Genomic DNA, 24,557 nt, shown 5'->3' with positions numbered 1-24,557 from the left:
ATTTTCCTTATCCAATCTTCAGTCAAGGGGCATTTAGGTTGTTTCCAGGTTCTGGCTATGACAAACAATACTGCTATGAACATAGTTGAGCACATGTCCTTGCGGCACAATTGAGCATCCTTTGGATATATACCCAAAAGTGATATAGCTCTGTCTTGAGGAAGATTGCTTCCTAATTTTCTGAGAAATTGCTACACTGACATCCAAAGGAGCTTACATTCCCACCAGCAATGCAGAAGTGTTCCCTTTACCCCACAACCTCTCCAGCATAAATTGTCATCAGTGTTTTTGATCTTGGCCATTCTAATAGGTGTAAGATGGAATCTCAGAGTTGTTTTGATTTGCATTTCTCTGATGACTAAGAATGTTGAGCATTTCCTTAAGTGTCTCTCAGTCATTTTAGATTCCTCTGTTGAGAGTTCTCTGTTTAGGTCTGAATTCCATTTTTTTATTGGATTATTTGTTCTTTTGATGACCAACTTCTTGAGTTCTTTGTACATCAGAACTCCTTTCTATACCTGCCCGCCAATCAGATAGCTGACACGCATTCTCCCTTTGTTTACTCAAGAAATGCATTAAGATCCTGAAATAGCTTTTGCAATCTTTTCTATTGCAAGAAATCTGTTGTGTTGGATGTATAAAAACTGTATGAGCCGGGAGGTGGTGGTGCATGCTCTTAATCCCTGCACTAGGGAGGCAGAGGCTGGTGGATATCTGTGAATTTGAGGCCAGCTTGGTTGAGGAGCTAGTTCCAGGACAGACTCCAAAGCCATAGAGAAACCCTGTCTCAGAAAACCAAGAAAAAGAAAACAAAAACAAAAAACTGTATGAACAAAGAGGTTCGAGGGAATGAGAGCTGGAAAGAGTACAAGATAGACCTTCAGATTGTGTATGTGAGTGTTTTCCTTCAGACAGATAGAAACGTATTCTCCTGAGCACATGGAAGATGGAACGGGCAATGCTTTCTTCCCCCTTCCGTCATGTCTCTGTCTGATTTGTGAACCCCATCACCAACAAACAGTAAGGAATGAACCCCAAGGTTCTGGCTGCAGCAACAAACCTGAGTCATCAATCAGCGTGTCCTGGGAGGACTCCCAGGGAGGACTGTGACAACAGCAGCCTCTGTGGTCCACTACCCAAACCTTTGGAAGATCCGTAAGATCCAAATGATAGAACCTGCTGAAATGTGCTGCAGACAGATCCAAGCCAAGGCCAGTAAATCCAGCCCTCCAATGGAAAAACAAACAAAAGCACAGGAGATTTTGTGCTGCCTACAGCTCTCAGTTTTAGTCAGTGTACTAAAAGGACAGTAAAGGTACAAGATATAAACTTAAGGAAAGGAATCTTCCAGCCGAGGCTACACCAGAAGGTATGGCCCAGTTCTTTATCCTCTGAGGGGTTCCAAGCTCACCAGGTGAGCAGCAGAAACAGTGTTGTAAGAGCAGGTGCTCCAAGCCCCCAAAGTCACAAGACGCTTCTCAGTCCCGGGGCACTGATGACATTCATCCCAACGCATCAGTGACATTTATCATAACACAGATGCAGCTGAGAGCAGGGCACCAACTTGATCTAACATGAGTGCAGCTCAATGCTTGCTGAGTTTCCTTCCCTGCAGCGAGGTCTGTAGGGAGGGACAGAGGGCGAGGAAGAGAGAGCTGCCATGGAGAGGGGATAAAGGGCTGGGTATCATCGAGCCAAAGACCTGGACCCTGCCTGGCTAGGAATGCCCCGGGCCTGTCCCCTTACAATCAGAGGGCGTCAGCATGCCACATCAGGAGAACCGATGGGAATGCATATTCTTCTTTCTATCCCTGAAGGAATATGGGTATTGTTATGGTTAACAATGATTGTCAACTTGGTTAGACCTGTAATAACCTAGAAGACAAACCTCTGGACATGTCTGTGAGGGAGGGTCTAGACTAAGTAAATTGGGGAAGGAAGGCATACCTAGAATATGGCTGATACCATTCCCTGGGCTAGTATTCCAAACTGAACGAAAACGAGATAGTGAGAGGTACACTGGTGGTCATCTCTCTGCATTCTGACTATGAATGCAATGTGGCCAGCTGCCTCAACTCCCAACTGTCTTGACTTCCTTGTCACGATGGACTGTATTCCTGGACCTGAAATCCAAATTCTTATATTGCTTTTGTTAGTAATTTTGTCACAGCAATGAGACAGGTCATTAATACAAGTACCAAGAAGTTTCAAGCCCAAAGGGGTCTAGCCAATTATGCTTGGGCTTATCTGAGTCCAAGAGATTGGTGATCTAACAGTAAGAGGCATCAGGCCCAAGACTGAGGCAGCATAGCTGTGCTGTCACTGAGATCCTGAAGCTAGAATCAGGTACAGGGTTCCCCCATCTTCTGACAGTCACTGACACATATAAGCATCCCCTGCTTGTAGAAGTATCACCGGAATTCTGCCTGTCTTCACATGGTACTCAACATACAGGTCTGTGCCCAAACTGTCCCTGCTTATGAGGTCAGCAGTCATGAGGAAAGAACTGACCCCATTCCAGCATATCCAAGTCCTAACTAGTTATGTCTATGGTAGTCCTGCTTGCAGGAATATCACATTCTGAGGCACTGGGATTCAAGACTTCAGCCTAGGAATTTGTAGGAAAGCAACTGTGCCTACAGTCAAGCCTAGGTCAAGATCCCTCCTGTGATCTGCAAGGGCCACTGCAGAGATTGCACTTCCTGAGGAGCCTGTGCTCTGAAGCCAGAAGATTTCTTGATGCTCCGTGGTCACTGGGTTATTTATAGTTCCTAAATACTCACTGACCTCTGTACGAACGGAGGCTCATCTCCTGCCATGACCGTGTGGCTGTGTCCTACAGAGGAGCTGATGTATCCTCTGTGGAGCTAGCCTGGCATGTCTGGGTGAATGGGGGAGGGGCAACACATGCTCAGGCAGGAGCAGGGCAGAAACTTTCTGAATTTCTGCTTTCTTCCAGTTTCTGCATTGGATAGGAAGGATGCAGGCTGCTGGGTGTTCGTGTCCCATGCATCCCAGGGAGAATCAATGCACCTGTATGCCAAGAGACTGGGGTGGATTGGTATATCAAGGATGCTGGGTTTCAGGGTGCCAGGTGTTCTCAGTTATATTTATTGTTGCAGCATTTGTGTGTGTGGGGGGTGCGCATGAGTGTATGTGAGTGCGTGTGTGCACATGCGCATTACATACTGTGGTGAGGCCACAGATCAAAGTAAGGTATCTTCTTCCAATACTCTTAACCCAACTGATTCATGGTTATGCTTTTGTATACATATTGTACTGTGTATATAAGTATATTCATCTATATGTGCACATATGGAGGGCAGAAGTGGCTTCTCTGGTGGCAAGGCACAGAAAGGAGGTCTGAGCAGATTCTAGCTAGTGACAAATTGTCCTAGTGACTTCATTCTTAACCTGTCCACACTTGCCATCTGACTGACTATATCTTAGGAAGGAATCTCTCAGAGACTCGGATATATGACTGTCCTCCTGAGAGTAGGTTCATGGCAAAGGCACAGTGCCAGCCTCCCTCCTTGCCAACTAGTGCCCTGCACAGAGGCAGAGTTGGTAGCAAATAAATCCATACCCTATGGGGAAATTTAAGAGCGAAATGTGAGGTGACCAGGGATGTTGGCTAAGGCCTCATTCAGTCCCCAGAAGATAAATGCTGGAAACAAGGGTGTTCTGAGTGAGAATGGAATAAAGGGCCTCTGAAGAGTGCTGGGGTGGTCTCTTAAAGGCTACTGGCCAGAGGAGCTCCCGCAGCAAGTAGCCTGGTTTATACACAAGTATAACACTCTCAGTAACCAACAAGGAGTTTTGCTTCTTTCAGCACTACATCCATTTTTCCCCCATAATGACTCCCTTCTGCTTGCTTTCCCAGCTTGAGAATACATCTGCTATGCAAACAGAAATATGATAACATCAGTGTAAGAATCAGTGTAACAATGTCTTGTTGGTTTACAACAAACTTCAAATCCAAATCAACACTTCCTCTCCAATCTGGACTTCAAGGGACCAGACTCCTGGGACATTCCAGCTGTGTGTATCTGTACAAAACGCATTTATTGAGGTCCAAGCACTGCTATCCCAGCCCTTTGGGTATGCATCCTTCAATCTGGATCTCTGCTGGCCAGCCCGAGTATCTGTTCTTGGATTGATCCGAGTGGTTGATCTAAGTGAGGGGAAGAAAAGAGTGCCATTTATCCACTAAGCTCATCAAAAACTACTGTGTCTGTGTCTATTGTGAGCAAAGTCATGTGAACAGAAGTCTCATAGTGGCATTTTCTCAAACCGAGGTTGAGGTTAGAATTCTTCTTTGTATCCCTGCCCCTTCTTTATTCCATGCATTCTTTCTGTCATTTCTTCTTTACTTACTTCCTGGCTTCCCTCCTTCCATCCCTTTCTCTTCCCTTCCTTCTTTTCCTTTTGTCAGTTTCTTTGGATAATGGGGTCTTATTCTATAGTCTGAAACTCACAGTGATCCTCCTGCCTCTGCCTTCCAAGTACTGAGATTATAGGTCTGAACTACCACACCCCAGCCTCAGTGTGTCTCTCAATAATATTTAAATGCAGCTCTAGAACTTTCCCAAAGGATGAGGCCCTTCTGTGATCTGCAGCAGGGCTTAGTAGCGTGGCTAAGAGCCTGTAAGAAGCAGCTACTGAAATATGAACTGGGCTGCAGATTCTATTTCATTTTGATCCATTTAAATGTGCATTTGGTGAGTGTTGCTGTAGGGACAGCACATAGGTATACCTGTCACGGGTGGGAACAGGACTCTGGACTCCAGATCCCACACATGCAGTTTTCGGAGTCATTAGTGCCTGTTGCTCAGCAAGTATGCGTTCTCGCTGGAGTGGGCTTTGTGACTCTATATTTTCAATTCCTCACTGCCTAGCGCCTTTTCTCACACCACAGCATTACAGAGATGTAATTCATATACCATGAAACTTACCTGCTGAAGTTGAGTTTCAGCAACTCAACCATTTTTAGCACATTCCCAATGTGCAACTGTCACTCCAATCAATAAATCATTCTCATCACCGGAATGAGGAGTCACATACTCTGCAGTCCTGCTATCCTTCCCCACCCCAAGCAGCCACGAACCTACTTCCTGTCCCGTTGGATCTGCTTATTCTAGAAATTCTGCATAACAATGAAATCATACAATATGTAATTTTTGATTTTTGTGTTACTCACCACAACATTTTCAAGAAAATTGCTTATGTCAGAGTTTCAGTTCTGCACATGGCTGAAGAGCGCTTCCTTCTATGGCTACCCATGTTGACACTGACCTATTGCTGGGAGGAAGAGCTACTCTGCATAAAGCTGTGCCCTAGTTTCCGAGTGAAGGCACACTTTCACTCTTCAAGAAGCTTCCTAGGCTGTCTCTTTCATTTTGAAGAAACTGCCAGAATGTGCCTCAAGGAGTCTCCATCATTTGCATCTCTCCCAGCCTTGTGAGAATTCTAATTTTTCTACACTCCCTTCAATACTTACCTGTCTTGCTGCAAGTTATGACTACAACCGCCACAGTGAGCTGGACGCTCCATCTCACCACGATCTGAGGCCGCGGGCTACTAAGCATCTTTCCTCACGTGTATTACCAGTCCGTGTGCACATACTCTTTGAAGAAGCGTATCTTCAGAGGTTTTGGCCATTTTTCAATTGAGTTATCTTTTTAATCATTAAGTTGTAAGAGTTATTTATATACTTTGGACACAATTCTGTTGTTTGCAAACATTTTCTCTTAAAATTGTTCTGTGGGTCTTCTCCTCAATTTATTGTTGGTGTTTGGGAGGACCAGGCTGGCCCTGAACTCACAGGTAGCCAAGGTGGCCTTGAACTCCTGACTGTCCTACCCCACCTCCCAAGCACTGAGATGACAAGTATGTGCCACCCTGCCTTGCTTCTTTCTTTCTTTCTTCATGTGTCCTTTGGAACAGAAAACTTCGTAATTTTGAAACTGAACATTTATCTTTCCTTTGGCTGTAACTCTGTGCTCCTCCGGAAGCAACTGCTAAGCTCAGGATGACAAACCAGAGATTTCTGCCCATTTTGCTGTCCTGCTGAGAGACCTTGACAATTTTATCTCTGCCACATTTAGGTGGTTGGTCAGTCCTGCATTGTTGTATATTGCCATGTTGGGGATCCAAATCCATTTTCTCCCTATGTGATATTTGGTTTTCCCTGAACACTTTATTGAAGAAACTATTCACCCCTGAGGAGCTGGTCTTGGCTCACTAGGTAAAATCATCTGGTCAGGTCTGAGGGAACCCTAGCTCTCCTCACCCAACCTACACCTGTCTTCTGAGTGCCATGCAGTTCTGATGACTGCAGCTTTGGAGTAGGTTTTGAAATTAGGAGCCTGCTTTGGTGTGTCCTTATCCCCTTTCCACTAGTGAGGATCAGAGGCACAGAGAGGTGAAGTAGCTTGCCAAAGGCCACACAGCCCAAGGAGATATCTATCTGTGCTATGGGTCATTTGGGGTGAAGGGAATCCTGAGTTCACACTCTCAAAGTGGGCCCCAGAATCCAAGGCAAGCAAGGTGTCTCCCCACCAAACAGCTGCTGGTATCAAAGGATGGACTGACAGGAAAACCACTGCCTGTTCAAAACCACATGACCCCAACAAACCTAGCCCTGAGGCCCTCCTTGTCCCTTGTCTCATGCCTGTCTCCCCTCAACCCCTGTGGGTCTAGGGAGCTGCCAGGCAGAGTCTTCTCCCTTTGAAGGTGATTGTGAGGCCTCTACTGCCTACAGGTCTTCAGACACATCAGGGTAAGAAGTGCCTTCTCTGCAGGGCTGGCTTTCTGTGTGCAGGCTAATGGAGTCACAGAGAAAACACGCTTTAACTGGCCATGGCCTCCAGGTTGCTCAGTTTCAGAGCAGGGGCTATTTAAGAAGTTCCAAGATCTCTGGAGCTAGTAACAGTGGCCTGGCTGTCACCCCCTTTTCCCAGGAGAGGCCATGCTCCAAAAGGAGGCCCAGCTGCTCCTGGTTGTCACTGTCTTCTTTAAACCATGATTCCAGGCAGTGGGAGCAAAGCCTCAAGCTGAATTAGATGTGACCTGGTGTGACCATGGAGATAGGTGGAGCTCTGACTTCTTAGAACGCTAGCTAGCGAGGTGGAAAGATGGCCTTATCAGAGCTGTGGGCCTTCATGGTTCAGTCCATCTCCTCTGCAGACGAGATCAGGCGCATTCAGGGTGGTATGGCCATAGACTTCAGACTCATTTACATCTATTGAAAACGGTCAGTGTGATGGTTCACAGAGGCATCGACTTCGCACGGCTATGTAGCACCACCCATCAGCCGGGGTGTTCACAGAAGACACGGTGCTCAGTCAGAATGTCACTCACTTTGCTCTCTTTGACAAACTACGCATCAAGCCACAGCTGACTCCTCCAAGGGAAGGCAATCAGTCAAAGTCTTCCTGTCCAGGGCATATTTGGCACCTACTCTATTGCAAGTAGTTCACATATAACCACCTTAGGCAATCCTCTCAGCCCCCATCCATGGTATGATTGCAATCCCCAGAGGAGGGACTAAAGAAGGCTAGCCTCCTGCCCAAACAGAACAGTCACTACCAGTAACTGGAACCAATTTGCAGTCTGTAGTGAAACCAGAAGATGGGATGGAACTAAAGGGATTGGCTGACCAGTGCTGTGTGGGAGTGACTGTTGATGGGACACCCTTCACACACCAGAGCCCTGTCTGAGAAGAAATGGGGAAAGACACTCACTTTTTCTCTTTCGATTTCTGAAGGGAGCTCAAAACCCTTTGCGGCAACAAACACCCAGCTTGACCTGAATTTCATGTTCTTGATTTCTTTGCTTCCAAGAGCTTCTATAACATCCTTTGCTTGGGCCTTTAATCTGGGACAAAAGAGAAAGCATGAGAAGGCCTGCTGTGGAGGGGTTTGTGTGTGTATGTGTGTAAGTGTGTGAGGGTGTGTATATGTGTGTATATGTATATGTAAGTATAGGTGTGAGTGACTGTGAGTGTGTATGTGTGAGTGTAAGAGTATGTGTGTATAAGTGTGTGTGAGTGAAAGAGTTGTTGGGGTCTATCTGGCTGTTGTCTGGATGTCCTGGTTGTGTCTCATTGCTTGTCTTGGAAATGAAACTGGCCTGACTCCCTACAGCCCAGGGTTTCACCTCTAGGACAACATGTGCCAGTGGACCATGTAACCCTACTAGTGGGCATATGGCCACATCCAGGAGCCTTTTGCACTTCACTTAGAGCCCAGTAACCTTACAGTTGTGAAAGATCACAATGTTTCACTGTTCTGTCATATTCTCCCACTCAGCCAGCATCATTCCCATCCCTATGGCCCTCCTTCCACACAGTAAGGCCAGAACAAGTAGCTGGAAGATGAAAGCAAATAGCAAAAGTTTCCTTTTCCATGCTCCAAAAGCAGGGGAATGGTGCAGAAGGAGAGGGACAAGAGGCCCAGGTACTCCTAAACAAGTTCACTTCCTAAGCAAGGAGTTCTACATCTATACATGTTCTCTGAACTAGTGGGATGCACTTGGAGAGTGAATGGCTTACATAAGTACTCCTAGTGAACAATTGTGTGTGTGCACATAGGCACTGAGTGTGAGCATGTGAATGAAAGTGTTTGCACAGCATGTGTATGCATGTGTGTGCACGCATGAATAGAAATGTGTCTTACTGCGGATGCGGGAGGGGTTTCTGGCATTTGTCATGGCCATTTCGTCCCTTGGACCCAGGGGCCTTTGCCCTCCTCCTGACTGGCTGCTCTTGTCACCTGGGAATAACTGCATCCACTCACCGGGAGCTCCCATCATCATGGGTCACCATGAACAGCAGGGACTTCGAAGGGGCACTCTGAATGAACTTGGCCATTGGCTCAGAGTTATCTGCAGGGTCAAAGTCAGACAGTAGTTCAGGATTTTTTCAGAGGATGAGGTTCCCATCCTGGCTGTGGAATTCCTTCCCCCCTCCGCTATCTACCCACTCTCAGTCCCCTGCTTCCAAGACTGGTCGCAGGTGTACAATCATGTTTGGCTGCTTCCTCAGGACTGATGTTAGGGGTTCCATGGGACGCTAACTTGGAGAAGCCCTGGGGACAACAACAATTTGCAACAGATACTCAGGGTATAGCAAACATAAATCCAAAGATAGAAACAAGGCAATCCATACAGAGTGGAAAGGCCTGAATAAATTAAACCCTGAAGCTGTAATTAGCCAAACCTGCCACCAACCCCAGTTTTTGCAAGCACCCAGCAACCACCTCTGCTATTAGAGATAAAAGATCAGTCCCCAAAACTGATGTCCTGGAGCATGGTGCTCAGAAATGCAACAGAATCTACAGTCAATAAAAACAGGCCAAAAAATAAAAAAAAAAAAAACCTCTCTGTTTCTGTCTCTCTATGGGGTCTACACAGTTTAGCCTTAATTTTAATCGAACAAGTTTTCTTACCACCTTCATACATGTCAAAGAACTTTGTTGCTATCACCTTCCCAGTCTCATCTGAAAGCAGAAGAAATGATTTTAGGGGAAAGTTCATGGGACCAGGGTCCCCTGGCAGCCCTAGCACTAAGTGACTCTAGAGTGGTCCCCAGCCTGGAAAGGGACTGTGTGGTGGCATAATTCTTCTGAATCTTGGCCAGAGTGACTTCATGTGTCAACCTGCAGCAAAACAGGCTGTCCTTTCCATGGGCTGCATGCCACCTTTCCTGTGGTAAGAGCAAGGTCCCAGTACACAGAGACAGGGAACTTGAGCTTGGCGTGAAGTCACCACTGCCTCTTCAACACGAGGTGGCGCTCTGAACCAGGTTTGCTTAACTCTGTAGCCTGGAAACCTTTATATAAAATAGAACTTTGGTAGGCAGAGGATTGGGAAGTGGCTGTGGCAAGGCCGTCTGTGAGACATCCTGGCTCTAGTGAACAGCCCTAATAAATTCATTTATGTCACCAGACTAGGCCTATTGGACTCCTTATCTAGCCCATCTGCTCCTTCCTTATTTGGGGTGAATAAGAGTTTCTTTGACTTCTCCCAGGGAAGCTTACAGCAATAGGCTGGTCTCCAAGGAGCACCTCCATCAGGGAGGAGGTGCCTGGCCACTTCTCTAGGACTCTGATCTGTGTCAGTCTTGGGAGCTCAATGCTCCTCTTCTTCCCCCTGAACCACCAGAGGCCCCCAGACCTTTCCACTTCCCACTAGGTGTCCTGAGAGGTTATCTGACCAGAGGAGGCTGATGCACCTGCACAGGTTCCCACGGCCCACAGCAATCATAGAGTACTGGTCAATATTATTACCCTTTACCCGGTCCCCAGGAGCCAAGAGCAAAGGGAACCAGGGTCTGTGTGGATCTGAGCTTCACTGTGTCCTCTCCACCTGCCCTTCCTCAATTACAAAGTCTCTTTTAAATTTGGTTTTGGGTTATTTTGTTGTTGTTGGAACATAAATAGCTTGTAAAATAAGAGTTTTGAATAATCATATCATTTTAGAATTCATTACAGTGTAGACACAGATATGAGCAAACACGCTGAAAAACCATGGTATTGACCTGGGGAGATGGCTCAGTGGATAAAATGCTTGTCTTGCAAACATATATGATGTGGGATTCCCCTTTGTATGCTATAAATGCCACTGGTTAATAAAGAAACTCTCTTAGGCCTTAGGGCAGAGTAGAGCTAGGTGGGGAAAACTAAACTGAATGCTGGGAGAAAGAAGGGTGAAGTCAGTGAGAAACCATGTAGTCCCCATTGAGGAGAGATGCTGGAACTTTACCCAGTAAGCCACAGCCATGTGGCGATACAAGGTTAATGGAGATAGGTTAGCTTAGGATATGAGTTAACCAGAAATACTCTAGAGTCATTGGCCAAGTAGTGTTTTAAATAATATAGTTTTTTTGTGATTATTTCAGGGCTGAGCAGTTGGGAACAAACAATTGTCTCGCCTACAACATATGAGGAACTGAGTCCAAATTCCAAGAACTCATGTAAAGCTGTCACAAACCTGTGTATCGTGTGGAGATGAGGTGGAGAATCATGGTCCAGCTAGTCTGGTGTGCACCGTGACAAAACAGAGACCCAGAGAAGAGATCTCAAAGAAAGGGTGAGGTAAGGGCTTAACATCTGAGGTTGTTCTCTAACCTCTACATACACTGTGATACTCGTGTGCCCACACTCATATGAGTGTGGATGCATTTATGTCACAGACACACAGACTTTTAAAAGAAGAAACATCAAGGTCTCTATGGAAATCCTATTACACACACACACACACACATACACAGACTTTTAAAAGAAGAAACAGCAGGTCTCTGTGAGAATCCTATTACACAAACACACATACACATACACACACTGACTTTTAAAAGAAGAAACAGCAGGTCTCTACAGAAATCCTAGTTCAGACTTTGAGGGAATTTCTGAGAAACATACTCCACTTACAGTTGACGATAGCAATGTTTATCCCTCTTGCCACGTTCCCCGTCTTCTCTCCTAACAGCCTAAAAAGAGAGCGGGAGTCAGTCAAAGAGCTCCTACATAAGCTGGGAGAGGAGTCCTCCCTCAACAGCAGCCCTGATCAACAGGCCTTCTGTGCCCAGGACATCGGTAACCCTCTCCAGAGTGAATGCTCCCCAATCCGGAGTGCTCCCCAAACCACCCCACCTTCGCTCTACACACCTGCAAGATTCAGATCCAGTTCCTGGGTGCCTCAAAGTTTCATCTTATAATCCAGACAGGAAGGCTATTCACCAGTTCTTCCCTCTTTAGCCCCTGAGAAGTCATGCCTGGTCTCACAGACTTGAGGGAGGAAGGCAACTCCATTCCAAGTTGGGATTCCTCAAGTCTCTGCTTCCTTCTCCCTTGAGACCCACAGGCTTTGCCTGCATCACCCACCAAGTAGAATCCAGAGTATCTCCTTAATAAGCACTTTATATTACATCATTTCATTTTTGCTTTTCTTTTTAAGATATTTTTATTTTAATAGGTGTATAGTTTGTACACACAAGTGCAGTGGTTGAGGGTGTCAGAAGATGGTGTAGGATACCCTGGAGCTCGAGGTAAAGGCAGTTATGAACAGCAGGATGTAAGTATGGTATGTCTGCATGTACCCATATCTATGCACATGTTCATTAATTTTGTATGTGTGTGGTATATGTACAAGTTGTATGTGTGCATATTTATGCATGATGCATACATGTATTGTGTCTGTTCGCACATGTGCAGGTGTCCACATGTGTTGTATGTTTACAATTATGTGCATATTCTGGACCTTTGCGAGGTTAGCATCAATGACTCAGTATAATCATAGAAAGAATCTGGAGTTTGCCTTTCATGTTAGAGCTATACGGTGGGCAACAGGCGCTTTAATATTCTGTCTCTGCCATGTTTAACTGAAGGCCTGGAGGAGCCACGAGGCCTAGTGCTTTCTCAGTGTTAGATAGAGAATAGTCCACAAGAGCCCCAAAAGAGGCAAGGAAGGACTTCCATTCTCAATAGTAAAAAATTGGATAGCCATAACCCCTACAGGAAACAGGAGATGAGGAGGAACACATTTCAAAAAGATTTGCTGGAAGGTGGTAATGGCACATGTCTTGAATTCCAGCAGAGGCAGGTGAACCTCTGTGTGTTCAAGGCCAGCTTGGTCTACAAAGTGAGTTCAAGGACAATCAGGGCCATTACACAGAGAAACCCTGTCTTGAAAATAACAAACAAACAAACAAACAAACAAATAAGCATAAAAGATCTGCTGGGATAAAAGAGCTCCGAAATGTAGCCCAGAACTTCCCAAGCTAACAGCTGACTGATGACTGACATTCCAGAGGTAAGTCTAACACTGAAGGAGAGCTTTGCTCTTGCAGGAACATTCACAGCTCAACAGAACCTGGAGAAGACAAGAGCACTTTTGACAACCATGAGGGCCTTAGGGACAAAAGTCTGAAGGCAAATTGAAGGCCACATCTAATCTCTCAGATCTTACTGCATTAGAGACACAAAGGGTTGAAGAAAGAAGACAAAAAAACAGAATTTGTGGCCATTAGACAGGATTTTGTTGAACTGGGTAACCAAGAAAATGATGACATTTAAAATGTGTTCGAGTCACCCTGATCTGCCAATAGCTCCAGGTCCTGGGAACAGCAAATGAGAAAAGAAGACAGAAATTCCCACCTTGCTGTGCTTCAGCTGTAGCTGGGGATGCCCCCTGCCAGTTCCTGTGTTGGGAGCTTGGATCCCAGCATGTGATGCTGAGATGCTGGAGGAGGCTGTGGAAACCCTGGAGGAGGGCCAACTACCCTCAGAGGGACAAACGTTCTTCTAGTATGTTATTTTCCTCAGAGAACAGTTCATTGTAAAAGGGCAAACCTGGTTGCTGTCTGCCTCTGACTTGCTTCTGATCATGCAATCTCTGTGTCTATTCTAGCTATTGTGAAGCCACTGGCTAGGAGGCAGGGCCATGTTCTTGGCCCTCTGAGTTATGAGACAGCGTTCTTTTCTACACAAGTCATCCACCTTCTGGTATTCATTATGCGAAGTAAAACTGATTAATGTGTGTCTCTTGCTGCTATTTTTAAAGAAATTCTCAGATGTACTGCCTAGCACACTGTCAGAAGAAGCTTGACACATGAAGAACGAAGTCAACAAAAGCAGGAGCCAAAGGATCCAGCAGAACACAGGAGACAACATTGGTACACTCATAGGCTCCAGTAAGCTAGCCAGCTGAACTTCAAGATAACAGCTTGCAAAAAGGTTGGAAAAAAAACAGAAAATTTCAATCAGAAGCTCACTTGGGAAAAAGAAAGCGCTTAAAAACTAATATAACACGATAATGTAAAACCAGTAGACAGTGGTTGGGTTTACAGACAGATTAGACACAGTAAAACAGACCAGTGGCGACATGAAATAGTTCTGTTCACAGTAAAGCATAGAGAGAGGAAAGAAGTCTGTGGGCTGCTGTGAGACAATGCTCTTATACACTGTGAAGATCTGCCACTAGTATTGGCTTAGTAAAACACTGACCGACAGTAGTCAGGCAGGAACTATCAGTGGGGCAACCAGAGGAGGAGAATTCCGGGAAGAGGAAAGGCAGAGATGCAGTCAGCAGCCAGAAGCAGAGGAAGCAAGATGAGAATGCCTTCTGAGAAAAGGTACCAAGCCACGTGACTAAACATAGATAAGAATTATGGGCTAATTTAAGTTGTAAGAGCTAGTTAATAATAAGCCTGAACAATAGGCCAAACAGTTCATAATTATAGAAGCCTCTGTGTGTTTTCTGGGGTTGAATGGCTGTGGGACAGGGTGGGAAAGAAACTTCCATCTACAGTGGGGTGTCAGGAATAGAGGAATAAGGTTCAACACAAAGCAGGAAGTGAGCTGGGCAGCTGCATTCACTGCTCTCTGACTAAGTGACAGAATGGGACGTGCTGGCCAGGACCCCGCTCCTAAGACTTCCTGCCATAATGCGCCATGTCCTCAAACTGTGCACCCACATAAATCATTTCTCATGTGAGTTGTTTTTGTTCAAGTATTTCATCCCAGCAATGGGGCAAAGAAACAGGAACTTTATCAAACACAATGAAGGATTTTGAAATACACTTATTTAAGAAGCCCCAAAACATCTAAATAAGACAGAGCAGGACACACCAGGGTACAAATGCTGAGACCAGAGATAAGTAAAAATATCTTAAAAGCAATCTGAAAAGCACTGAGCACATCGAGACCCAGGTCTGAGGTTCCACCTTGCACCCCACTAAAGGAAGGAACTATCTCTCTAGAGATGTGCAGGCTTCATCTGTGAAGAAGAGCATCACCCGGCTACTGAGCAGAGATGTGCTCAAAACTGCTAGGACCCTGTCCAGAAGGGAGACTTGTAAAATCCTGTGCTTCCACTAAAACTGTATTTGTAGTTAAAGTCTTTTCCCAAAGAAAAGTCCAAGCCTGGGAATGAATTACATGGAACTACCATCAAAAGAGATCATGAAAATCCTACAAAGAACATGAAGAGCCCTCAGAGACACCCACTACCCTTCCCCAGGGACACGGTGGGTATTTTTATTCTCACACCTGATTTTCAGCCTTGTCAGAAGTTAGGGACATCAAGTGCAGCCTCAGACGGAAGAGAGGGGACACAGCCAAGCAGACACTCTTCCTCTTACATATGGTACTTACAGTTCATCCTCAAAGCAGATCTTGGCATACTTGTCTCGGCCGCCACCACTGAGCAGTCGGTAGGCATAGGTGTCAGGAGGACACGGGGCCCAGTGGTCACATTTTTGCCTTTTGGGGGCTGGGGCTGTAAAGACAAGAACAGGATAATCTCAGAGGTGATTGCTGTGTGACCACCAGTGCCAACAGCTCGGTTCCAGGACTAACTCCCAGTGTGGTAGGGGAAACTCTAGAAGCAAAGTTGGCAGCTATGTTTAGGTCCTGAGAATGCATCTCAAGATGCATGGTTGATGTAACCTGGCTTTGTCTTCTGGTAACAGCCTGGGATAGTGAGCGTGGGTACCCGTTTCAGAGGTTTTAGGATTGCGGCCCTTAGCTGCTAACTCACAACATAATTAACACTGAGTGCTAGGATTAAAGGTGTGTGCTACCACACTGGCTAAAAAGAAAATTTCAATCTTTTAAAAATGTTTAAAATGCTTTCTGAAAACATGATGGTGAAATGAGAAATAAGGAATTTCAGAAGCTGTGGAAACACATAGAAGTTAAACAACAAGGTCATGAGCTATTCGAGGATTAAAGGAAAAAAATCTAAAGTATCTTAATAGGACATTATGACTCCTGTAACATCAGAACTTGGGAGGCTGAGGCAAGAGAATTGCTGTGTGTTACAAGACAGCCTGTGCTGTGGATTGTGACTGCTTCAATCAATCAACCAATCAATCAATCAAAACAAAAAGATACTAAAATGTAGGGAATCCAGCAAAAGTAATTCAAAAAGAGATGTTTACAGCAATAAACACCCATATCGGGGAATAGGAACACTCTCTGGTAAACACCCTTACACTCACGTCAGAGAACCATAAAATGGAGAAAAAACTAAGCCTGAGGCAGGAGAAAGAGAGAAATAAGACACATCTGAGCAGAAGTGTGTAAGATAGAGAAGGCCAAGGAGTGACAGATCAATGGAGTAAAGACTCATTTTATGAAAGAAAATCAGCAAAATTGGCATGACCAACATTAGATTTAAAGAGAGAGAAAGGAGAGAGACAGAGAGAGAGATTCAAATAAGGTCATGTGCAAAGGAAGAGGAATTCTGATGCCACAGGACAGAGACCTGTTCCTCAGATGAACAATCTTCCTACACAAACTGGGAGGTCCTAGAAGAACACCACACATTCTCACAACCTACCAAGACAAAATCAAAATCAAGAAGAAACAGAGAACCAAACAGACCAGCTACAAAAAGAGGGTGAATCAGTAATAAAAACTCCATCATCAAACACAAGCCCAGGGCCAGATGGTGCCACCCCGACTTCTACCAGACATTTAAAGATGACCCAGTACATCAATCCTCTCAAACTCTTCAAAAACCTGAAAAAGGGGGTGCTTCCAAACCCATTACTGGAGGCCAGCATTATCCGGATGCCAAAGCCAGACAAGGACACTACCGGGAAATAAAACTACAAGTCAAATTCTTTGATGACCATAGGCACAAACATACTTCCCAAAATACTGATCGATCAAACACAGCAGGACAATGAAGGGTCACTCATCATAACAAAGTAGAATCTTTCCTAGCTGGCTAGGATAGTTCAACACATGCAGATCAATCAACATGAGACCACACAGATGGAATGAAGGGCAATGACGTCACTGAGGTATCAGTAGAAAGGGAAGGGGAAAACAAGATAAAATTTCACACTTTTTAATGATGAAACTCTCAATGGATTAAATATGGAAGTGCTCAACACAGTGAGGGCTGTATTGGTGCTGAGAGTTGGAACTGGAAGTTTTTCTCTGAAACTAGGAACAAGTTAAAGTTCTATGTCTCACCACATCTATTGAATATAATGCTGGAAGCTCCTGCCAGAGCAGTTATAAAAGAAAGAAATGTGAAAAACATCAAAATAAGTCAGGAAATTATGTAGTCTGTTTGCTGTGGGCATGATCCAATAGAGAGTACCTGATTCCATGAAAAAACAGTTAAAACTGACAAATTCAGTCAAGCTTCAGGATGCACACACACACACACACACACACATACACTCACACACACACACACACACACACACACACACACACACACACACACACACACACAGACACACACCAGAACAAACAATACTACTATTTCTGTATGCTAACAATAAACTATCCAAAAGAAACTGAGGAAACAATCTATTTTTTTTTACCTTTTTTTTATTGATTTTTATTGAGCTCTACGTTTTTCTCTGCTCCACTCCCTGCCTCCCTGCTCCCCTTCAACCCTCTCCCAAGGTCCCCGTGATCCCAATTTACTCAGAACGTCTTGTCTTTTTTTACTTTCCATGTAGATTAGATCTATGTATGTCTCTCTTAGGATCCTCATTGTTGTCTAGGTTCTCTGGGATTGTGATTTGTGGGCTGGTTTTCTTTGCTTTATATTTAAAAAAACCACTTATGAGTGAATACATGTGATAATTGTCTCTCTGGGTCTGGGTTACCTCACTGAAAATAATGTTTTCTAGCTCCATCCATTTGCCTGCAAAATTCAAAATGTCATTATTTTTTTCTGCTGTGTAGTACTTATTGTGTAAATGTACCACATTTTCCTGATCCATTCTTCAGTAGAAGGGCATTTAGGTTGTTTCCAGTTTCTGGCTATGTCAAACAATGCTGCTATGAACATAGTTGAGCACACGTCCTTGTGGCACGATTGAGCGTCCTTTGGATATCTACCCAAAAGTGGTATTACTGGGTCTTGAGGAAAGTTGCTTCCTAATTTTCTGAGAAATCACCACACTGACTTCCAAAGAGGTTATACCAGCTTGTATTCCCACTAGCAATGCAGGAGTGATCCCTTTACCCTACAACCTCTCCAGCATAAGTTGTCATCAGTGTTTTTGATCTTGGCCATTCTTACAGGTATACGATGGGATCTCAGAGTTGTTTTGATTTGCATTTCTCTGATGACTAAGGATGTTGAGCATTTCCTTAAGTGTCTTTCAGCCATTTTAGATTCCTCTGTTGAGAGTTCTCTGTTTAGGTCTGTACTCCATTTTTTGGAAACAATCTAATTCATAATTACTACAAAACAATATGTATGGAAGGCTGGCAATATGGCTCAGTGGGCATGGTTCAGTGGGCATGGGTAACTACTGTCAAACCCAATGACCTGGGCTCAGTTCCTGGAAACACTTGGTAAAAGGTGAGAACTGACTCCCTTAAGTTTTTCTCTGCCCTCCACACAAAGACTGCTGTGGCACACAGGCACATACATGCACAGTCAATCAGTAAAATTTAAGGGGGGAAAAGAAGTTTTATATGGAACCACAAAAGATCCTTCGCAGCCAAAGCAATGTAGAAGAAGTATGCTACCTGATTTTAAATTGTATTACAAAGCGTTGGCAATCAAAACAATATGGAATTGTCATTAAAACAAACATATGAATCAGTGGAAGAGAAGAGAGAGCACAGAAATAAACCCCCACATTCACTCTTTCATTTTTTGCCAGAGATGCATTGACACAAAGAGAACAAATAGCGCTGACTGATCTTATGTCAACTTGGCACACAAACTAGAATTATCTGAAAGGAGGGAGCCTCAGTTGAAATGGTGCCTCCATAAGATCTGGCTGTAGGATATTTTCTTAATTAGTGATTGATGGGGGAGGGCCCATCCATTGTACGAGTGATCATCCCTGGGTTGGTGGTCTTGTGTTCTCTAAGAAAGCAGGCTGAGTAAACCCTGAGGAGCAGGCCAGTAAGCAGCACCCCTCCATGGCCTCTGCATCAGCTCCTGCCTCCAGGATCCTGCCCTGATTGAGTTCCCATTAATGATGAACAGCAAATATGTAAGTGTAAGCCAAATAAATGCTTTCCTCCCAAACTTGCTTCTTGGTTTTGGTGTTTTGTCGCAGTAATAGAAACCCTAAGACAGAGACCATTTAATAGACGGTGTTACAAACTAGACCTTCTCAAAGAGATGGGTAAAGCCAAGCCATCTACACAGATTGAGTCCCAGGACAGTCAGGGCTACACAGAGAAAACTTGTCTCAGAAAACAAACAAGCAAGCAAGCAATCAAGCAAACAAACAAAAACAAAGCAAAGAAAGAGACAAGCAACAGAACAGAAAATAGTTCTGGTTAAAGTCCAAAGTGCATTCAGCACTCCAGCAGTTCAGCGACAAATTTTAAACCAAATTTAAAAACGGGCAAAGGGGTAGCCAAGATGAGACCCAAATCCCATTACTGCATCTTCCTGGGTGTTTCTAATGGTGATGGTGTCAGTGTATTAATGAGAGCCTTCACTCCTGTGTTCCCTTGCAGCTTACTTACAGCATGAAATGTGATATGTGTATACAGTAAAACACTATTCAGTCTTAAAAAGGAAGGCAATTCGTTCGCTTTGGGAAAACTGGAGGATATTCTGCCAAATGAAATAAGCCAAGCATAGAAAGACAATTACCACCAAACCTCTCTCACATGTGGAATCTAAAGACCTTACATTCAAAGACACAGAGCTGGTAACCAGAGACTGGGCAGGTTAAAGAGTGTGGGAGGGAGACTGGAACTGCTTTGTTAAGAATAAGTTTTAGCAGCCTACAAACCACAATCCCAGAGAACTTAGACAACAATGAGGACACTAAGGGAGACATACATAGATCTAATCTACATGGGAAGCAGAAAAAGACAAGATCTCCTGAGTAAATTGGGAACATGGGGACCTTGGGGGAGGGTTGAAGGGGGAGGGGAGAGGCAGGGAGGGGAGCAGAGAAAAATGTAGAGCTCAATAAAAATAAAAAGAAAGGCGAGAGAGAATTATGTATTAGACAAGATCTGAGCTTGTTTGATCAAGAGATTTGCCACGAGACGTAGTTAATATAACACATTGTATTATATACTTTGAAACTGAAGGAGCCACCTTCAAATGAAAACAACTTCTAGCCAAAAGCCTGCTGCCGAGCGTCAGTCAGACACCCTGCTGCGTCTGCACAGGTTAGAATGTCACTCTGTGCACACAGATTTGACTCTTCAGTTTTAAAGTTAATCAGTCTACTGAAAGGAGCCATTCAGGCCAGCAGAAAAGGCACTTGGTGCCAAGTTTGAGGGATGAAGCTTGACTCCCCAGAACCTGCATGATGGAAAGAGAAAACCAGTTCTCATTGTCCCCTGACCCCCACACCTGTGCTATAGCAAGCACATACACGTGTGTGCATGTGGGTTATAATTCTTTTAAAAAATAGGAACCATGATGGAGTGAATGGCTTCACCCCTGGAAGAGCCTGCTGAAACAGGTTAAGGTTCAGAGAGCTGCATGATGTCCAGTGTGCTGTTGTGTCCCTGAGGGACAAGACCCCCGACTTGGCGTCTTGGAACCACAGTCCTCTGTCCCCAAAAGGAAAAATGGCAGCGATGGCTTCCTCTCCTTCAGTCTTGTCTGGGCTGCTCTTTGCTTGGCCTGTCTCCTTGGCCCAGTTCAGCCCCACGCCAGCATCCCCTGCGATGTCTTTTTCCTGTATTTTGTTAACTTTAGCTTACAGTTTCCTTTTTAAGAACTTCTCCAGAGAAGAAGAGATTTTAAGCTGGTATCCAGTCATCTCAGCACCTCCACAGTGGGCAGTTCTGGTGGCTGCTCTGCCAACATCTGTTGGAGGCATGAACATCTGGTAGGCTGATCTGTGCGTACATGAACTCATGAGTTCAAAGACAAGAGAGTCTGCCTACCCTGGGAACCCTGGGTGGAGGTGGGGTGCAGGTCAGCAGTACAGCACACAGGATAAGCTGGGGTGCCCACCCACTGTGAAAGAACAAGGGGAACGACAGATCTTGGGAGCAAAGACAGCACTTTGGTCAGTTTTTAATTCCCTTCCGACAGGTTATGATTATTTAGACCCAAAAAGTCCCATAAATTTTCTTGAGGAGGAATCTTTACTATTCTACCTCTACAACTACTTCCTTCTAGACTTTTCCATGTACACAAAAGGCATCTGCAAAGTTGGAGTATGAATTAGACAACTATTTCCTTCTGGACTTTTCCATGTACACAAAAGGCATCTGCAAAGTTGGAGTATGAATTAGACAACTATTTCCTTCTGGACTTTTCCATGTACACAAAAGGCATCTGCAAAGTTGGAGTATGAATTAGACAACTACTTCCTTCTGGGCTTTTCCATGTACACAAAAGGCATTTGCAAAGTTAGAATATGAATTAAAAACATCATGCACTGTTAATCTTAAGTTTCAGGTACAGTGTACTTAGTGTGGCTCTTGCCAAGCTCTAGACAGCCAACTCCAAATCAACTATTCAACTCTTAATACAAAAAGGTGCCGCGTACACAATATCTTTCCCACAGTTCTAGATAATCTTAACACTCCACAGCGTGTTTAACAATTTAAAAACATCGTGTGTGCTGCAGAGGTGTGGGTGTGGCAGGAAACACACCCACACGTGCACAAGCAGAGGCTGGTGGAGGGTGCCAGGTGTCTCCTGCTCTCTCCCTTTTTCCTTGAAGACAGAGTCTCATACAGGACCAGAAGCTTGATGCTTTGGCAGAACTAGGTGGCCAATGAGATCCTGGGATTCCCCTGTCTCTGCAATGGTGGGGCTACAGGCAGCTCAGCTGTGCTCAGTTTTTAATGTGGGTGAACTCAGTTCCTCATGTTTGGATAGCAAACAGCCTTACCCCTGAGTCATGTTCCCAGCCTCTAGTTAACAGTCTTTAATGTTTAATAATGATACTCATTCCTTGGATATTCGCCTGAAAATGTATTGAACAAAATTTCTTTCTTTCTTTCTTTCTTTTTTTCTTTCTTTCTTTCTTCCTTCCTTTCTATTTATTTATTTGTTTATTTATTTATTTAGTTTTTTTTTTTCAAGACAGGGTTTCCTCTGTGTAACAGTTCTGCCTGTCCTGAAACTCACTTTATAGACCAGACTGGTCTTGAATTTTCATAGAGATCTGCCTGCCTCTACCTCCTGAGTGCTGGAATTAAAGGCAGGCACCACCACTGCCCAGCTTCTATCTGTAGATGCAAAAATGCACATTGTTTAAAAGTGGACGCTTCCCAGTTTCCAGCTCTGCAAACATTTACAGCTATAAAATCAGTTTAGAGAGATGGTTCCTCAGAGGAGAACATTGCTTTCCCTTTAGCACACTGACAGTTCTCTTCAGTAGGTGTGACAGCTTCCCTGGGAACAATTCTGTGCCTAGCACACCTGGCCCGTGTGTGGATCAGAAGACAAACCCCTCCCCTTCTCCTTGCCCTCCTGACAGCCTTCAGCCAGAGTGCTGGTTACAGAGTCTCCTCCACCGGCTGTCAAGTGGGCATGAGCTCTATGAACAGCATGTATACCCACAAATACTCTGTTTTTACCCTGTAGGGGGAACCTCTGACCTTAATGGTTGTTCAAAGAGAAGTCCTGTGGACACCATACACTGTCAGGTTCCAGACAACAAGCACTTGGGACAATAATAGTGTGGCCAATTGGTAGAGAAGGAAGCAAAGGAAAACACAAAAGATAGTTTAAGATGGTTATAAATCCAGTTACAAAATATAAGCAAGTAAATTGAATCTGAAGGCCCTGTAGAGACCTCTGAGGAGTAAGGAAGGCAGCAGCAGCCTGATTGTCCAAGGAGCTTGGCTCTCTAGCCCCCCAAAGCATTCAGAAAGCAGCAAGAAGTTAAATTAGACAGTAGACCTCAGAGTAACAGGCAGAGGGCAAGAAGGCAAACAACATTTCTTTCCCCTAAGTGTAAGAAAAAAATTACAAGATAATCAGTATGTTTTGCAATTTAACTGTGCCTGCAAGGCTGTCAGCAAGCACATTAAATAACAGTTTTAACATATATAGATACATATGAGTCAAGGTCTCTCCCTGTAGCCCTGGTTGGCCTGGAACTTGATATGTAGACCAGGCTGATCTTGAATTCATGAAGATCTATCTGCCTCTGCCCCTCTGTCCCTCTGTCCCTCTGTCCCTCTGTCCCTCTGTCCCTCTGCCTCTGCTAGGAAAAAGGTGTGTGCCCTTCTGCCACAACACATTTAGAATATATCTTTAGAACATACTTTGCATTGTCAACATAGCAGCAAACTCCTATCAAGTCCATTTACTTCAGATTGATTAAAAATTTTAAAACACGTTGTGGGACTGGAAGGCTGGCTGGATGAGTTCCCCTGCTCCTATTTTGTAAGCCCACCTTACAGTAGCTCTGGTTCCATAGCACCAAGAGCTCAAGTGATGGTCCCAAGAAACATTTGGGCTCTATCTCATCTGTGTGACAGTTTCCCAGGCAGGGTGATCAGTTCTGAGCTGGCAGGAAGCAGCTCCTTTCCCAGAAGCTCACTGCCAAAGGCACATATACCTGCCAAGACAGCCAGGGCTGGACTCTGGCTGGGCTTTTCCTTGTTCCTCCTCTGCCTGTCAGTCAAATGGGTTGGGGTTCTGGGACAGGGTGGGATGAACAGCCTAACAGAGAAACAAGACCCCGCCTGCTCAAAATACCAGTCACAGACTCAGCAGAGCTCCCCAGTGTGGAAATCACAGGGTGTCCCTGGCCTTCTTCTGTGAGACCAGCGGCAGAGAATGACAAAGGGGTGAGAATCAAACAGGCAGAAAGTGGCCTGAAGATTGACCACAGCCTGGAGCTGCTCGCTGGCGCTGACACCCATGACCATGCGTGTCTTCTACACAGAGATTTAAAATGCCAGCTTGGGGTGGAGATCCAATGATCTCTTGCTTTCAGATTCATTAATCACTAAAAGTATATTTTTACTGTTTTATTAACAGACCCTTTTCTGAGTTAAGCTTTTGCTTTAACAATTTCATACATGTATAAGATGTATTCTCTTTTTACACTCTTTGAGTACACTTTAATATTTGAAATTTCCCTGATGGTAGATAGGTCACCATCTGTAGGAGACAGGTCCTGTGCCTGGGGTAAGAAACTGGAGCAGGATTCCATGCGTGGCTAGGGGCTGTACTCTTGCCTAGCTTTCCTCCCCCTCCTCACCCCACTGCCTGGCTTGTAGCTCATATCGGTACTGCTCCATATGGGTGTGTGCAGGTGAACGTTCTATAAGGCAGGCCTTTGGTTTCTTCAGAGTCCTTTAGCGCATGCGGCAGTAGTGACCAATGTAACACAGAGGTGAGTGTTTCCGTGCAGGGCCTTGGAAACCAGTATGGGTTTTTTGTTGTTACCGTTTTGTTTTTGATTAGTATATTCAGCATATGAACGCAGTCTTCCACTCATTTCCTAGGAGCAGAGAAGAGCACGTGGGTGGAGAAATGTTCCTGCTTCTCAGTCCAGGACCCATAGCTCCCTCCCACCTGTTGCTGCCCGACAAGGTCACCCTGGACCTCACCTAGCTCAGTGCTCCCAATGAACCCTCTTCCTTCCCAAGACAGCTGATAGCTGAAGTCCA

The 24,557-nt window shown here is 44.8% G+C and overlaps 1 protein-coding gene across 4 annotated transcripts in view; it reads right to left on the bottom strand.

Moving 5' to 3' along the window:
• Window positions 1-4,040: 4,040 nt before the first annotated feature.
• Fam3b (FAM3 metabolism regulating signaling molecule B) overlaps window positions 4,041-24,557 on the bottom strand; it is a 39,740-nt gene continuing 19,223 nt past the window's right edge. For 3 of the 4 annotated variants that reach the window (XM_048422657.2, XM_048422660.2, XM_085685858.1), the window contains exons 3-8: window positions 15,153-15,276; window positions 11,430-11,488; window positions 9,450-9,500; window positions 8,799-8,886; window positions 7,746-7,878; window positions 4,041-4,174 (exon numbers count right to left, since the gene is read on the bottom strand). In XM_048422657.2, coding sequence (XP_048278614.1) covers window positions 4,085-4,174; window positions 7,746-7,878; window positions 8,799-8,886; window positions 9,450-9,500; window positions 11,430-11,488; window positions 15,153-15,276 — 545 coding nt within the window. In that variant the 3' untranslated portion in view covers window positions 4,041-4,084. The remainder of the gene's footprint in view (window positions 4,175-7,745; window positions 7,879-8,798; window positions 8,887-9,449; window positions 9,501-11,429; window positions 11,489-15,152; window positions 15,277-24,557) is intronic. The other variant, XM_048422658.2, reaches the window with a different exon arrangement.

The sequence above is a fragment of the Myodes glareolus genome, chromosome 2, assembly GCF_982192425.1.
Source record: "Myodes glareolus chromosome 2, mMyoGla1.1, whole genome shotgun sequence".
Taxonomy (NCBI): domain Eukaryota; kingdom Metazoa; phylum Chordata; class Mammalia; order Rodentia; family Cricetidae; genus Myodes; species Myodes glareolus.
This window is presented reverse-complemented; position numbering and strand designations above follow the sequence as displayed.